The sequence below is a fragment of the Conger conger genome, chromosome 13 (genome assembly GCF_963514075.1).
Source record: "Conger conger chromosome 13, fConCon1.1, whole genome shotgun sequence".
Taxonomy (NCBI): domain Eukaryota; kingdom Metazoa; phylum Chordata; class Actinopteri; order Anguilliformes; family Congridae; genus Conger; species Conger conger.
In genome coordinates this window covers 22,733,290-22,748,323 of record NC_083772.1, presented here as the reverse complement: position 1 = coordinate 22,748,323, position 15,034 = coordinate 22,733,290, and the positions used below count along the sequence as shown (strand labels likewise).

Below are 15,034 nucleotides of genomic sequence, written 5' to 3'. Positions count from 1 at the left end.
ACTAATTGAACTGAACAATGAACTGAGTTCAGGGAATTCTGCAGATAACTGCTGACTGGTGACATCCACAGATGAAGGCTATTTTCATAAGGCCAGGTCATTATAAAAGGCACAAGTGGAGAGCTGTTCTTCTGGTCATCCAGGAGGTGTCACACACATGCAGGATATTCACACTCTTAGCAGCAGATCTGAACACCTAAGAGATCATTTTAGCAGGAAATTTCACTCGAGGTTTTCTTTTTTTTTCATGAAACATTATCCTATCTTGTGCACCAGTGGTAAGTGTAAAACTTGTGCTTCCTTTGTAATGTGGAGTAATGTAATGAAAAATAATTATTGTACTAATTCAGTTTCCTGAAGCCTGTGTGGTTGTATTGTCATATGTGCCTCATTGTAATCTTTGCCTGCTAATAAACAGTGAAATTGGTTACTGAATCCATAATATTATTTTATACACTGCATTGTACAACCAGGCAACCATGGATAATGCATCAGCAGTAACATCCTTCATCTTGACAGCATTCACTGAACTGGAAGATCAAAGATATTTATACTTTGTATTTTTACTCATGTTGTACATTCTGATATTATTGGTTAATTTGATTTTAATTGTAGTAATATTCATTTGTAGAGGTCTGCATGAGCCCATGTATTTATTTATATGTAATTTATCAGTGAACGGAGTATATGGTAGTACATCTTTATTACCATCTATGCTTGGCCATTTGTTATCTGATAATTTTGAAATATCTCTGACCTTTTGTCTTGTACAGATCTTTAGTTTACACACATATGGCACAGTTGAATTGAATATTCTAGCAGTGATGGGTTATGACCGGTATGTTTCTATTTGTCATCCATTACACTATCACCAAATAATGTCTCATGGAAAAGTGTGTTTTCTGATAGCATTGTCTTGGTTTTATGCCTTTCTTGTTTTTGGGCTCTATTTCACATTAACTGTTCTGCGTACATTTTGTGACAAAGCCATTGACAAAGTGTATTGTATCAATTTTGCATTAGTCAGACTTTCTTGTCTTGATACGTCTTTTCAGAGCATAGTTGGACTTGCAGCGCTTGGATTATTACTTGTTCCACAGCTCCTCATGATAGTATTTTCCTATGCACAAATACTCAGAATTTGCCTGCTTGCTTCCAAAGAATCTCAGGCCAAAGCTATTCAAACATGTACCCCTCACTTACTGGCTGTGATTAACTATGTAGTGGGATGTTTATTTGAAATTATCCAGAGTCGTTTTAACATGAGTCATGTGCCTTTTAAAGCTCGCATATTCATGTCCCTTTACTTTCTGATATTTCCCCCATTGTTAAATCCTGTCATTTATGGAATTAGTATTCAAGCCATCAGGGTTCAGATTTTCAAACTGTTCTGTCCTAGGAAAAACAAGTTAACTCCAAGTGGATTCTGAATTAGACTAATTTCTACTTTTTTACCCCTTTTTTATTCTTTGATTTTCTTATTATTTTATTTGTTCTCTTGTATTTTTTCTCTAACTGACTTGTGAAATATTTTCGACTTTTGTAATATCCTATAACGTCTTGTCCTGTGTTATTTTTCCTTTCAATCAGTTATCTCCTGCATTGGATTGCAATTACTTCTTTTAAAAGTGCTTACAGGGTGGCCTGTAGCGTAGTGGTTAAGGTAAATGACTGGGACACGCAAGGTTGGTGGTTCTAATCCCGGTGTAGCCACAATAAGATCTGCACAGCTGTTGGCTTGGCCCTTAGCCCTGCATTGCTTCATAGTCTAATCAACTGTACGTCGCTCTGGATAAGAGCGTCTGCCAAAATGCCAATAATGTAAAACGCTCATATTAACAGTGGTTGTGTTTACTACAAATACTCCAACCTTACCCTGGTGAAATTGCCTGTCAGGTGGAGGTTAAAGATCCCTGATGACAAGCATGTCTGCTGTGTACACCATGTCCACCATGTCTACTGGAGTGTTCCTGTGTGTGTGTGTGTGTAGCTATGTGTCTCTCTCCACAGTCTGCTGCCATTCATCCAAGGGCATGCCAACCATCATTATCTTGTTGCATCCCCAACCTCCTTTCACCAATCAGAGGGCGACCCAAAATTCTAAAACCTACTCCAACGAAAAGCCATCCTCTGTGCTGTACTTGGTTGTGTATTATTCTTGTTTTTAATATTTTTTTTGATATTGTTAGATAGGTAGTCTCCTCCTATTTTTCGTTTCAGCTAGCTCAGTTTTGGTTTTGTAGCGTTCTCTCTTTTGTCAACACTCGGGGGCCCAGTCTTCAGTCATGTGTATAGATTTGTAAATACTATACATATATAGACATATATTGTAATTTTGTCACGTATGCACCTTTTTCACTTTTTGTCACTAGTAAACACATTGCCACTACAACTTTGAGATTTATTGTTGTTCTTCCCCCATCTACTCTCTGTGAAATATACTATATTTTCCACGACCCGGTCATTTACTATTCAGCCCCTTCACATAGCAACCCCTAGACATTCAGTTATCTCATTACTTATCCGTGTGTACTCTCTAATGTAAATACTGGAATATAGCTAATAATCAGGGTATTGGTGTGCATGTGTGTCACGTCCTGTGTGTTATAATAGTTCACTTCCTGTGCGTTTCTATGGCTGTGTCCAAAATGGCTCACTTTTCACTAAATAGTCAACTAGACTGGGCATCAGCTATCTTGTGCTAGCCTCTGAATTCAAAAATCTAATTTTACTCATATTTTGAGGGCACTAAAAATATCGCACAATACACCATAAAATCTAGTAAATAACCAAGGTCACTAGGAAGGTGGATACAAACCACAATACTTTGCAACCAGAATTTTCCCTAACTTTATTAGACACAAATTACTTTTCATTTTCATTTTAAGCTATGAGAGATGATGGCACGATCCAGGAGCAATTCAAATTAAAGAACAGCACTTCTGGGTTTTGCCATGTTGATGACAAATACGTTTCCATTGAGCATTATAAAAAAGTACAAATACCCTAATATGACCTAATAAACTGTATTCAAAAGCCAGAGTCTATGAACAGCAACAGGAGCTGGGGATCCTTCTTCGGTGTATGAAATAATCACATGGGTGATGGATATATTATATGGGATATGTGATATGTGTATCTCATCCCATTAGAAAGTCCTTTTAATGGAGGTGAGGGTCAGTGAGAGAGGTGGTGATGGTACAATAATTGCAGATAAATCTCCGGTAAAAATTTGCGAAACCCAGGAATCGCTGCAGCTCCTTACGGTTGCTAGGTGAAGGCCACTCAACCACTGCTGTGATCTTCTTGGGATCCATTTTAATACTGCCCGCAGAGATGATATATCCCAGGAAGGAGGTAGTGGGGCAGCAGAACTTGCATTTCTCCGCTTTCACAAAGAGGTGATTCTCCAGCAAGCATTGCAGGACCTTACGGACATGAATGATATGCTCTTCCTTGGTTTTAGAATGTATAAGAATGTCATCCTGGTAAACAAATACAAATTTGTTCAACATGTCCCCCAAGACATCATTGATCAGGTTTTGAAATACGGCTGGTGCATTTGATCCAATTTCGTAAAGATAGTGGCCTCCTGTAATTGTTCAAAAGCGGAAGCCATGAGGGGGAGAGGGTAACACTTCAAGTCATTAAGGGAACGGTAGTCTATGGGCGTAAGGATCCATCTTTCTTACCCACAAAGAAGAATCCTGCACCAGCAGGGGACGACGGGGGATGGATGATGCCTGCAGCCTCCCCAAGGTACTTCTCCATGGCCTCGGTCTCGGGATGGCACAGGGAGAACAGGCGGTCCCAGGGAGGGGTGGTCCCAGGCCGGAGCTCAATGGCGCATTCGTAGGGATGATGGGGCGGCAGGGAGGTGGCTCGGGACTTGCTGACAACCTCTCTTAGGTCCAGGTACTTGGAAGGGATCTCCTTAAGATCCGGTTCTTTCTCGAGAGTTGTTCTTGGGGTATGTGAGTGAGCCTGGCCAAGACACTGAGCGGCACAGAATGGGACCCAACCCAAAATCTTGTGTCTTTTCCAGTCCATCTCTGGGTTGTGTTTGACCAGCCAGGGGTGGCCCAGAATGATGGGGGAATGCGGGGATTCTATGATATGGAAGACTAGCTCCTCTTACCAGATATAAGAAGCTTCAGGGGAATGCTGGTGTGGGTAATGTTGGCCAGTTCCTCTCCATTGAAGAAGTTAGCAACTTGGGGGCGTGGTGTCTTCACCCGTGGAATTCCCCACCTAGTGGCCACACCAGCGTCCAGGAAGCTCTCTTTGGCTCCGGAGTCGACGAGGGTGGTGATTCTTCTCTTCTGTCCCTCCCAGGTGATGGTTGCAGGAAGGCAGGTCCAATGCTTTGAGGAGGATTCAACAGGGATTACGCCCACTAGTGCTCCTCTACTCACTAGTGGGCATTGGCTTTTAAGGGGCACACAGAGACGAAGTGCCCCGGTTTCCCGCAGTAGAGACAGGCTCAGTTACTCATCCTCCTATCCCTCTCCTCCTTGGACAGACGGGTATGATCCACTTGCATCGGTTCGGTCTCGGATGCTGGAGGAAAAGGTGTTTTTCGGGCAGGAGGAGAGCCGCCAGCTCTGGAGTTGTCGAATCGGGACCACCTGGAGGGACCCAGGCTTTGGAAACGCTGGTGGTCCCGGGGGCGCGTATCCACTTGGATGGGCAGTTCCAGAGTCAGCAGCTCATTCTTGATGCTTTCTGCAAGGCCATTGAGGAACGTATCATACAGAGCCTAGCTTTCCCATCCACAAGATGTAGCTAGTGTCTGGAAATCAATCGCAAAGTCTGATACGCTGCGTCCCTCCTGGCGCCTGCTTCATCTCCTCCGCAAACCCTTGGGAAGTCTGCAGGCAGGGGAGTCCCGCCTCCCAGGCAGCCGTTCCCCACTTCTTGGCACGCCCCGTCAGTTGCATAATGATGTACGCCACCCGGGCCTGCTCGGTGGGGAAGGTTGTAGTTGAAGGATGAGTTGGCACTGGTTCAGGAAGGGACGACATCCTTCAGGTTCTCACAGAGTTGACGACCCAAAAGCCGGCCCCATGGTTTCCCAGCATGAATTGTAGCTGGGAGTGGTCTACTGGGTCCATCCTACTCTTCAGAGGACCCAGACGCAGACCAGGGAGTATGCAAAAACATTGTCTTTTATTCAGTTCAATATCAAAGCCAGGTATTCAGAGATCAGACAATGCCAGAATCGAGATACAAAAGAAAAATCAAAAACAAAGCAGGGGTCATAAATCCGTGAAATCAAAAGGCTGAGGTACAAAAGGGCTAGGCAAAAATCTAAGTCATTGAAGGCAGAATAAAAATGTCAAAAACCAAATAATCAGAAGTTAAAACAAAACAGGAGGGGTAAAGCAAACTCGAAATATAAGGCAAAAGGGTGTCAAGAATCTCAAATAATCAGGCTTACTGGTAATTGGCTACTGAAAATTGATTAATGTTCTGACAAAGAACAAAGCAGGAACTGAGGTTTAAGTACAAGAGGGGAAGATAAATACTAGGCGGTGCACAAGAGTGAGGAGGGCTAAACAAATAAACAACAGGTGAAAAACATAATAGGGTAATGACACAAACGGGGATTCGAAAACGCGGACTGGATGCCCATAGATCCACACATAACACATACGGCTCTGGATTAGGGAGTGGACATTTGCATAGAGTTAGGAGACGTAGTGATAGCGAGAGACAGGTGCGAACACTTCACTGAATCAAAGCAAGTAATCAGTGATAGAGAGGCAGAGAGGTGGAGTTACAGAGCATAATTGAAACTGGAGATACGTTAGTAAGTCAGTTAAGTGCTTAAATCTAAATTATCCCAAACTAGTGACTGTTATTTTATTAGTTAGACAGAAAGTGTGTTAATATAATTAGTACTGTACAATATCTATATATATATCCTTATTAGTAAGTTCAGTGCTATACAACATGAACTAGCGAGAAAGCAGGAAGTAAGAAAATGCGGGGCTGAGAAGGGATCATTGAAATTATTGAAATTTCCGAAACCACCCGAATAGTGCAACAAGCAGACAGGGGAATGACTTGGGCTCAGAAACATCCTGACACAGACATAACAGGGGATGAGGAAATGCAATGAACAGTAATGGTTAATAAACAGAAAACCAAATATGATGATGAAAAAAATTTTATTACAAGAAATAAACAAATAAACTAACAGACAAATACTCAGAACATAACAGCATATGCATGGCATGTCTGATGTTATCCCAAATGAAAAATCCCTTCCGTACATGCTTTAATTTTACATATGACGAGTACACTAGCACGCAAGCTAGGTACTGGTTGTGCAAGTTTGGGCGCTAGGTTACGTTATATCTGCTTGAGTTGTTTGCAGTGAAGTTGATTGTGGTGGATTTCTATAATGTTAACATATCTAAATATTGCTAGCTAGTGTGTTTGCCCATGATTTTTCTGATTACATGTGATCTGAAGTGGTCTGAATGCACCTTAATGTCAAATGAAAATGTATTAATTCTGGCCAGCCATATCTATGTTTAACTACTCATGGCCTCAGTTTCAGGGTTGGTGGGGTTAAAAAAACAAACAGTTATTTCATTGGAGGACAGGGGAATGTCTATGTATTTATGCCTTTAAAACGTGAATTTATTCTGTACATCTTATTTTTAGACTTGATCTTCTAGCTTCTGCTGCCCATCAAGGTTCCATGTGTTATGTTCATATATGCTATTCTGCATACCACTGTTGTAACATGGTTATCTGAGTTACTGTTACCATCTTGTCAGTCTGGCCATTCTCTTCTGACCTCTCTCATTAACTAGGTCTTTTCACCCACAGAACTGCCACTTTTAGTTTTTTGCACCATTCTTGACTGTTGTGCATAAAAATCCCAGGAGATCAGCAATGTGTTGTGGGTGCCAGGAACATTTGTGAATCAGCTGAGGCTGTAGTAAAGTTCACATTGGCTGTAGTAAAGTTCCTAGAATCAGCTGAGGCACACATTGGCTGTAGTAAAGTGCAAATTGGTTGTAGTAAAGTTCACATTGGCTGTAGTAAAGTTCATATTAGCTGTAGTAAAGTTCACATTGGCTGTAGTAAAGTTTATATTGGCTGTAGTAAAGTTCATATTGGCTGTAGTAAAGTTCTGCAGCGCCGCTGCTGGAAAAAATCATGGGGGAAACACGGATAAGACTCATTTTAGCTTAATTTAGAAACATTTTATGTTTCTAAAAAAAGCTCTCTGATGTTAATTTTCCTTACGCTTTATGACTTACAGATCTATCTACCATTACTAGTTATGTACAAAGAGTACATTTGATTTGTATAAGTGAAAATACAGGCCATTGTGACTGTGATTTCAAACTAATTGAACTGAACAGTGAATTGAGTCCGGGGAATTCTGCAGATAACTGCTACCTGGTGACGTCCACAAATGAAGGCTATTTTCATAAGGCCAGGCCACTATAAAAGACACAAGAGGAGAGCTGTTCTTCCGGTCATCCAGGAGGTGTCACACACATGCAGGATATTCACACTGCTTGCAGCAGATCTGAACACCTAAGAGATCATTTTAGGAGGAAATTTTTTTGTTGTTGCTGACACGTTATCCTATCTTGTGCACCAGTGGTAAGTGTAAAACATGTTCTTTCATTGTGATGTGGTAATGTAATGAAAAATAACTATTGTACTAATTCAGTTTCCTGAAGCCTGTGTGGTTGCATTGTCATATGTGTCTCATTGTAATCTTTGCCTGATAATAAAAAATAAAACAGGTTACTGAATCCATAACATTATTTTATACACTATGCATTGTACGACCAGGTGACCATGGATAATGTATCAGCAGTGACATCCTTCATATTGACAGCATTCACTGAACTGGAAGATCAAAGATATTTATACTTTGTATTTTTACTCATGTTGTACCTTCTGATATTATTGGTTAATTTGGTTTTGATTGTAATAATATGCATTGAGAGGGGACTGCATGAGCCCATGTATTTGTTTATATGTAACTTAGCAGTGAACGGAGTGTATGGTAGTACATCTTTATTACCATCTATGCTTGGCCATTTGTTATCTGATCATTTTGAAATATCTCTGACCCTTTGTCTAGTACAGATCTTTAGTTTACACACATATGGTACAATTGAATTATGTATTTTAGCAGTGATGAGTTATGACCGCTATATTGCAATTTGTCATCCATTACACTATCATCAAATACTGTCTCATAGAAAAGTGTGCTTTCTGATTGCATTGTCTTGGTTTTATGCCTTTCTTGTTTTTGGGCTCTATTTCATATTAACTGTATTGCGTACATTTTGTGATGCAATTATAGAAAAATTGTATTGTGCCAATTTTGCATTAGTCAGACTTTCTTGTCTTGATACATCTTTTCAGAGCATAGTTGGACTCGCAGCGATTGGATTATTACTTGTTCCACAGCTCCTCATGATAGTATTTTCATATGCGCAAATACTCAGAATTTGCCTGCTTGCTTCTAAGGAATCTCAGGCCAAAGCTATTCAAACATGTACCCCTCACTTACTGGCTGTGATTAACTATGCAATAGGATGTTTTTTTGAAATCATTCAGAGTCGTTTTAACATGAGTCATGTTCCACATAAAGCTCGCATATTCATGTCCCTTTACTTTCTGATATTTCCACCATTGTTTAATCCTGTCATTTATGGAATTAGCATTCAGTCCATCAGGGTTCAGATTTTCAAACTGTTCTGTCCCAGGAAAAACAAGTTAACTCCAAGTGGATGCTGAATTAGACTAGGTTCTACTTAATGCTAGATGTCAGTTTTTTACCCGTATTTTTATTATTTGATGTTTGATGTTTGATTGTATTTGTTCTCTTGTATTTTTTCTCTGTCTTGTGAAATAGTCTTGACTTTTGTAATTTTCCATGTCCTGTGTTATTTTTCCTTTCAATCCTTTTTTTCCTAAATTGGAAAGCAATTTGACATGGTCATGGAAATATCTTCATCTTATCATCTTTTTTGAAAAAATCTCCATATTCAGAATACTACCTGCATTTTGCCAAATATTTCCATTATTTGGTGTACATAGATGTATGTCTTACTCTGAATCAATAAATGTTTTGCTGTCAGTTGCCACAAACCATAAATCCAAGTGTCAGATGTTCAGGAAAGTACAGAACAAAATAAAGAAAAAAAGTACAATTAAACACAATATTTTTTTCTTTCACTGGAGGACAATTGCATTGTGGGAAATGACAGTGCATTTATGCAGCAAGAGAGCAAGGATGGGATAACAGCAAGCAGCCGACAGACAAGGATTTTGGAAAATTAGTGGGTGATTAGGGAAAATGAGTGGGTGAGAATGTCTATAATAGTCCTTGAATCCTTGACTTGGGGATAAAATTCTGATTGTTTCAGTCTCTGGATACAGCAGACCAGAATGATGATAGACTGTGTATGGTGGTATTTGTTTTTGGGAACTTTTAACAAAATATGGTAAACAGAACGGATATTGTAGGCAGCAGAAGTAGTTTGCAACAAGTGACACAGGTGGTGGTGGTGGTGGTGGTGGTGGTGGGGGGGGGGGGGGGGCGGGGGTTTGTAGATAGGCATACACCAACAAATAATACAATGGGTGTATAAGGATGGCAAATTAAGATGGAATATAGAAATAAGTGGTGTGTTTTGAAAGAGGCATGAAGGATGGTCATTTGAACAAGAGTTAATTTAAGTGGAATGAATTCTTTCCAATTTTGGATTTGACCTTAGACTGTAACATAGAGGGAAAGGGACACAGTACTCTCTAGCTCTTTCCATCCAGTCCTGTTTCAATACTATTAAATAAAGCTGTTTCACTGTGATGGCTGGATTTGAAGGGCACATGAGTACCATCAAGAATAAGGTATAAAAACCTAAGAAATACATGAGAAAGTATGTTTGGTACACACAAAAATCAAAACAAAGATCATGCATTTACATGTTCTAATATTCATTGATTCATTGCACCAAATCAAATCTAAAAATAATTGTATACAGTTAATCCCCTATATGTTGTTCACCACTAGAAATACAATTGTGTAGCTATCTAAAAGCAGTGACATTCTGCAAGTGATTTTCCAAGATGAGGCACAAGTGTCCTTTTACTTATCCAAAATCTATCCAAATGGTATATTTTGGATAATGTTGTGAACAAGGTCTCTCCACCTTAAAGTGTTCTTCTCTCAAAATGACTTATTTTGAACAGATTACAGAAAAAAATCTATTCTAATATGTTTATTCTTGTTATGTACGGTGCAGGGAACCCAGACGCAGACCACAGGATAATCCAAAAGAGTAGTTTTAATGTCCAGTAGTCACAAGCCAAGAGATCCAGTACACAGCCAAAAACGAAAAGCAAAAGAATGGTCGAAAAAACAAGCGAGAGGTCAAAATCCAGAAAATCACAGGGCGAAGGTACAGCAGGTCGAAGTCGAAGTCGAAGTCGAAGTCGAAGTCGAAGTCGAAGTCGAAGGCAAGGCAAGGCAAGGCAAGGCAAGGCAAGGCAAAGGGGTGTCTTTCAAGAATCTCTATAACAAGGCTTACAATCAATTGCCACAAGATCAACGTTCTGACAACGAAGCATACTGAGACTGAGGTTTAAATACAAGAGGGAAGGTGATAATCTAGGCGGGGCAGAGGAAAAGGTGGGCTAAACAAATGGACAACAGGTGGGGAAACACAATAGGGTAATAACATAATGGATGTACGAAACAAAACATGTATAACATACAGCTCCGGATTAGGGAGTAGACATTTGCATAGTTAGAAGACGTAGTGATAGTTAGAGACAGGTGCGAATACTTCGCTGAAACTAAATGAGTAATCAGGGATAGCATAGGGAGGCGGAGTTATAGAACAGTGCAGAAATACTAAGAGATAGCGTTAATGAGTTAGTTATGTGAATATTTCTGAACTACCGAATAAAAGTGATTGTTAGTTAGTTAGACAGACAGTAAGTGTATTAATCGAATAGTACTGTACAAAACCTAGATTAGTAGTAGTTAGTAAGAATCGTGCTTTACAACATTTAACTATCAAGAAAAAGCAGGAAGTAAGAATCGCGAGTTTAGAAAAAATGTTGAACCCCGAAAACTACCGTAACCACCCGAATAGTGGGGCACGCAGACAGGGGAGTGACTAGACTGATAAACATTCAGAGGTAGACATAACAGGGGAGGACAATAGAGAACTGTAATGGGAAAACATAAACCAGGTACTATGAAAAATGAATGATAAACAAGAATAAACATGAAAACATACAGAACAAATACAGAAACATTACAGTACCCCAGGTGGCACCGGATGAGTATGGTGAAAGTCTTTCAATAAGTCCTTGTCCAGACCAAATCTGGATGGTATCCAGCTTCTGTCCTCGGGGCCATAGCCCTCCCAGTCAACCAGGTACTGAAGGCCCCTACCCCGACGGCGAACGTCCATAAGTCGCCGAACGGTGTAGGCTTCGCCTCCATCGATAAGTCGGGGGGGAGGGGGGGGTTCAGGGGTGGGACAGAGAGGGTGGGTAACAGCCGGCTTGATTCTGGAAACGTGGAATGTAGGGTGAATCCGGCGCATGGTGGATGGAAGTCTGAGTCGCACTGCTGTGGGACTGAGGATCTTGGTGATGGGAAAGGGCCCAATGTATCTGGGTGCCAGCTTACGTGTCTCGACGCGTAGAGGGATGTCTCTGGTGGTCAGGAAAACCTTTTGTCCAATACGGTAGGTGGGTGCCTTGGACCGATGCCGGTCGGCTGTTGCCTTCATCCGGGTACTGGCGCGCTGCAGGTTGCTTTCTAGGTCCTGATGCAGCGCCGGATGAAGGCTTCAGCCGACGGGACTCCCACCTCCTCCTCTTGTGGTCGGTCCACACCAAGAAGGGGACCTGAGCTCCCTCCAGCCAGTGCCTCCACTCCTCCAAGGCTAGTTTCACCGCCAGGAGTTCACGGTTGCCGATGTCGTAGTTCTCCTCAGTGGTAGATAGGCGGTGAGAGAAGAACGCACAGGGGTGAACCTTGTTGTCCTTGCTGGAACGTTGTGACAGGACCGCCCCTACCCCGATGTTCGAGGCATCCACCTCAATGATAAATTGCCTGGTTGGGTCGGGATGGATCAGGATAGGGGCTGTGGTGAATCGGTCCTTCAGACTGCTAAACGCCTGATTGGCCTTCTCGTTCCACTGGAAAATACACCTGCTGGACGTGAGGGCAGTAAGAGGAGCAGCAGTGGTGCTGTAGTTCCGGATAAAACGGCGGTAAAAGTTAGCAAACCCCAGGAAGCGTTGCAGGTCCTTGCGACCAGTGGGTTGAGGCCACTCAACCACTGCTGTGACCTTCTTGGGGTCCATGCGGATGTTGCCGGTCGAAATGATGTATCCCAGGAACGAGGTGGTGGAAACGTGGAAGACGCATTTCTCCGGTTTTACAAACAGACGGTTCTCTAGCAGGCGCTGGAGAACCTGACGAACGTGTTGGATGTGTTCCTCCCTGGACTTGGAGTGAATCAGGATGTCATCTAGGTAAACAAAAACAAACTTGTTAATCATGTCTCCCAGCACATTGTTGATCAGGTTCTGGAAGACGGCAGGCGCATTAGTAAGACCGAACGGCATCACCAAATACTCCCAATGGCCTGTAGGGGTGTTAAAGGCTGTCTTCCACTCATCCCCCTCACGGATACGCACCAGATGGTAAGCATTGCGTAGGTCCAGCTTGGTGAAGATGGTAGCCTCCTGTAGCTGTTCGAATGCTGAGGCCATGAGGGGGAGAGGGTAGCGATTCTTGACAGTGATGTCGTTCAAGGCTCGATAGTCAATGCATGGGCGTAAGGATCCATCCTTCTTGTCCACAAAGAAGAATCCTGCTCCAGCAGGAGATGATGACGGGCGAATGATGCCTGCAGCTAGAGACTCCCTGAGGTATTTCTCCATGGTCTCAGTCTCAGGGCGGGACAAGGAGAACAGCCGTCCTCTGGACGGGGTGGTTCCTGGCAGAAGGTTGATGGCACAATCATAGGGTCGGTGCGGAGGTAGCGATGTGGCTCGGGACTTACAGAAGACCTCTCCAAGGTCCAGGTACTCGGTTGGGATCCCTTCCAGATCCGGAACCTTCTCGGGAACCCTTCTCGAGACAGGGGTGTGGGCCTGGCGAAGGCAATGAGCAGAACAGAATGGGCTCCAGCCCAAAATCTCATGCCTCTCCCAGTCCACCTCAGGGTTGTGTTTCCTGAGCCAGGGATGGCCCAGGACGATGGGGGAATGTGGGGAATCTATGATGTGGAGCACCAACTCCTCTTGATGGTTGCCGGAGATCAGCATCTTAAGGGGAATGCTCTTGTGGGTGATGCTGGTGTAGGGACTACAACTTCCACATTCCCACAGGAAAATTCTGCGACGTCCACCACGAATGACGTCTAACTTGCAAAGCTCACCATCGAACAACAGCAACGAACTTTTCCACCCGGAAAAAGGACAAGCGAACATCCTTCCAGCAACCGAGTGGACCAGACGACAACGCGCGGCTAAGACGCCCCAGCCTGCGCACCTCTCCAGGACACGCATTCACAGCACCATCGCGGCTCCTATAAGGACAGCACGTCTTTTGGATCCAATGCGTATGAACTCAGTAAGAGAACAAACATTCAGGCATAGGCAGTGTTTAGTTTAGTCTTAACTGTTTTTGTGAATCTGTGTTTCAATATTTACCATCCTACCATTGTAATGTGTTTGGTTAGCTACACATATATGTACGTGAATTGATTTGCCGTCTTTTGCGCATATATAGAGTAAAACTACGCAAGTAGTCCCTTCTCACAGCTAACTCTAACTCATTACCACACCCAGAACTCTAGCTTACTCAAGCTAGCTACTCCCACTTTTCCTTTGTTCAAGAGACACGCGCGCTTGCGCCCGCCACACACACGCACACACACATACCCAACTAAATTTCCTTACTAACTTCCCGTTAGTTTATCTGTTCTGTGTTTTACGTTTGTTTAATAAATATATTTTATTAAACCCCGGTGTCTGTTTTGGAATCACATAGACATGAGAGCCGAGTTAAAGCAGTCTTTCGAAGAACTTCCAACCTTCAGGTTATCGGTATGTTTAATCATTAATATTGGTTATTTTAATTATTAATTAAAATACTAAATTTGTGGTTAGATATTGCTGATAATAGTAATTTTATGAGACTGATTACTTTTTGCAGTTATACTGCTACACAACGTTTAACTGGCGCCCCGGTTTCGTAGAGAGTAAAATCCCTGCGTTATTTGGCGGCCCGTGCGAGGACCCTACATAATTTGGTGCCCCATGTGAGGAAGACTAGCTTTGGCTCAAATTTCATGTCTTGTGACTTCATAACGAATTCCCCATCCTAATTTGGAGCTCTGCGTGAGAAAGACGAGCTTTGGCTCATGTCACGTGACTCCAGAACGAATTCTCGGCATTCTTTCTCAACTAAATTGCCACAAGTGCAATTTCCTTAAAAGACCACTAGATGTCACCCTTGTACCATTTTTGAAAGCCTGCATGAGCCGCTTTCTCAATATACTGCCCCCTCGTGTAACATTGTGGCATTACATTCGTAATCTTACACGGTAGTTTGTTGATTGGCATTTACCTTCCGATATAATACGTATTATCAATAATAGTATTATTAACCGCACTGTATTATTAATTATAATTACTTTGTCAAAGTAATTTTAATAATTAATTGAATTTTACATTTAAATCCAAATTTAATTGTAATTTCAATTGTACCATCACATTCTGGTATTTAGGATTAATGTGATCAGCATCACAGTTCCTATTTTACGGTCTGAATATCCGCCATATGTTTGTTCATTTTGCTGTTGTTGCATTGCAGTACCGCTAGTGCAACTCGAGTCCCTGTGTGATGCTATAGCTACCTTGTGCTATAGTTAGAGAATATTCAAAGAGCGTTTTAAATTCTTTATCCTTCATCACAACTTGTATGTTGGATTGTGATTTTGGTGAACAA

General features: G+C 42.0%; 2 protein-coding genes across 2 annotated transcripts; both read left to right on the top strand.

Annotated features, from left to right (window-relative positions):
• Positions 1-479: 479 nt before the first annotated feature.
• On the top strand, positions 480-1,430 carry LOC133107415 (olfactory receptor 4B13-like). The gene has a single exon (XM_061216406.1). It carries the CDS (start codon positions 480-482, stop codon positions 1,428-1,430), a length of 951 nt encoding a protein of 316 aa, XP_061072390.1.
• A 6,403-nt stretch (positions 1,431-7,833) lies between these two features.
• LOC133107414 (olfactory receptor 52K2-like) lies at positions 7,834-8,784 on the top strand. Its single transcript, XM_061216405.1, has one exon. It carries the CDS (start codon positions 7,834-7,836, stop codon positions 8,782-8,784), a length of 951 nt encoding a protein of 316 aa, XP_061072389.1.
• The last annotated feature ends 6,250 nt before the right edge of the window (positions 8,785-15,034 follow it).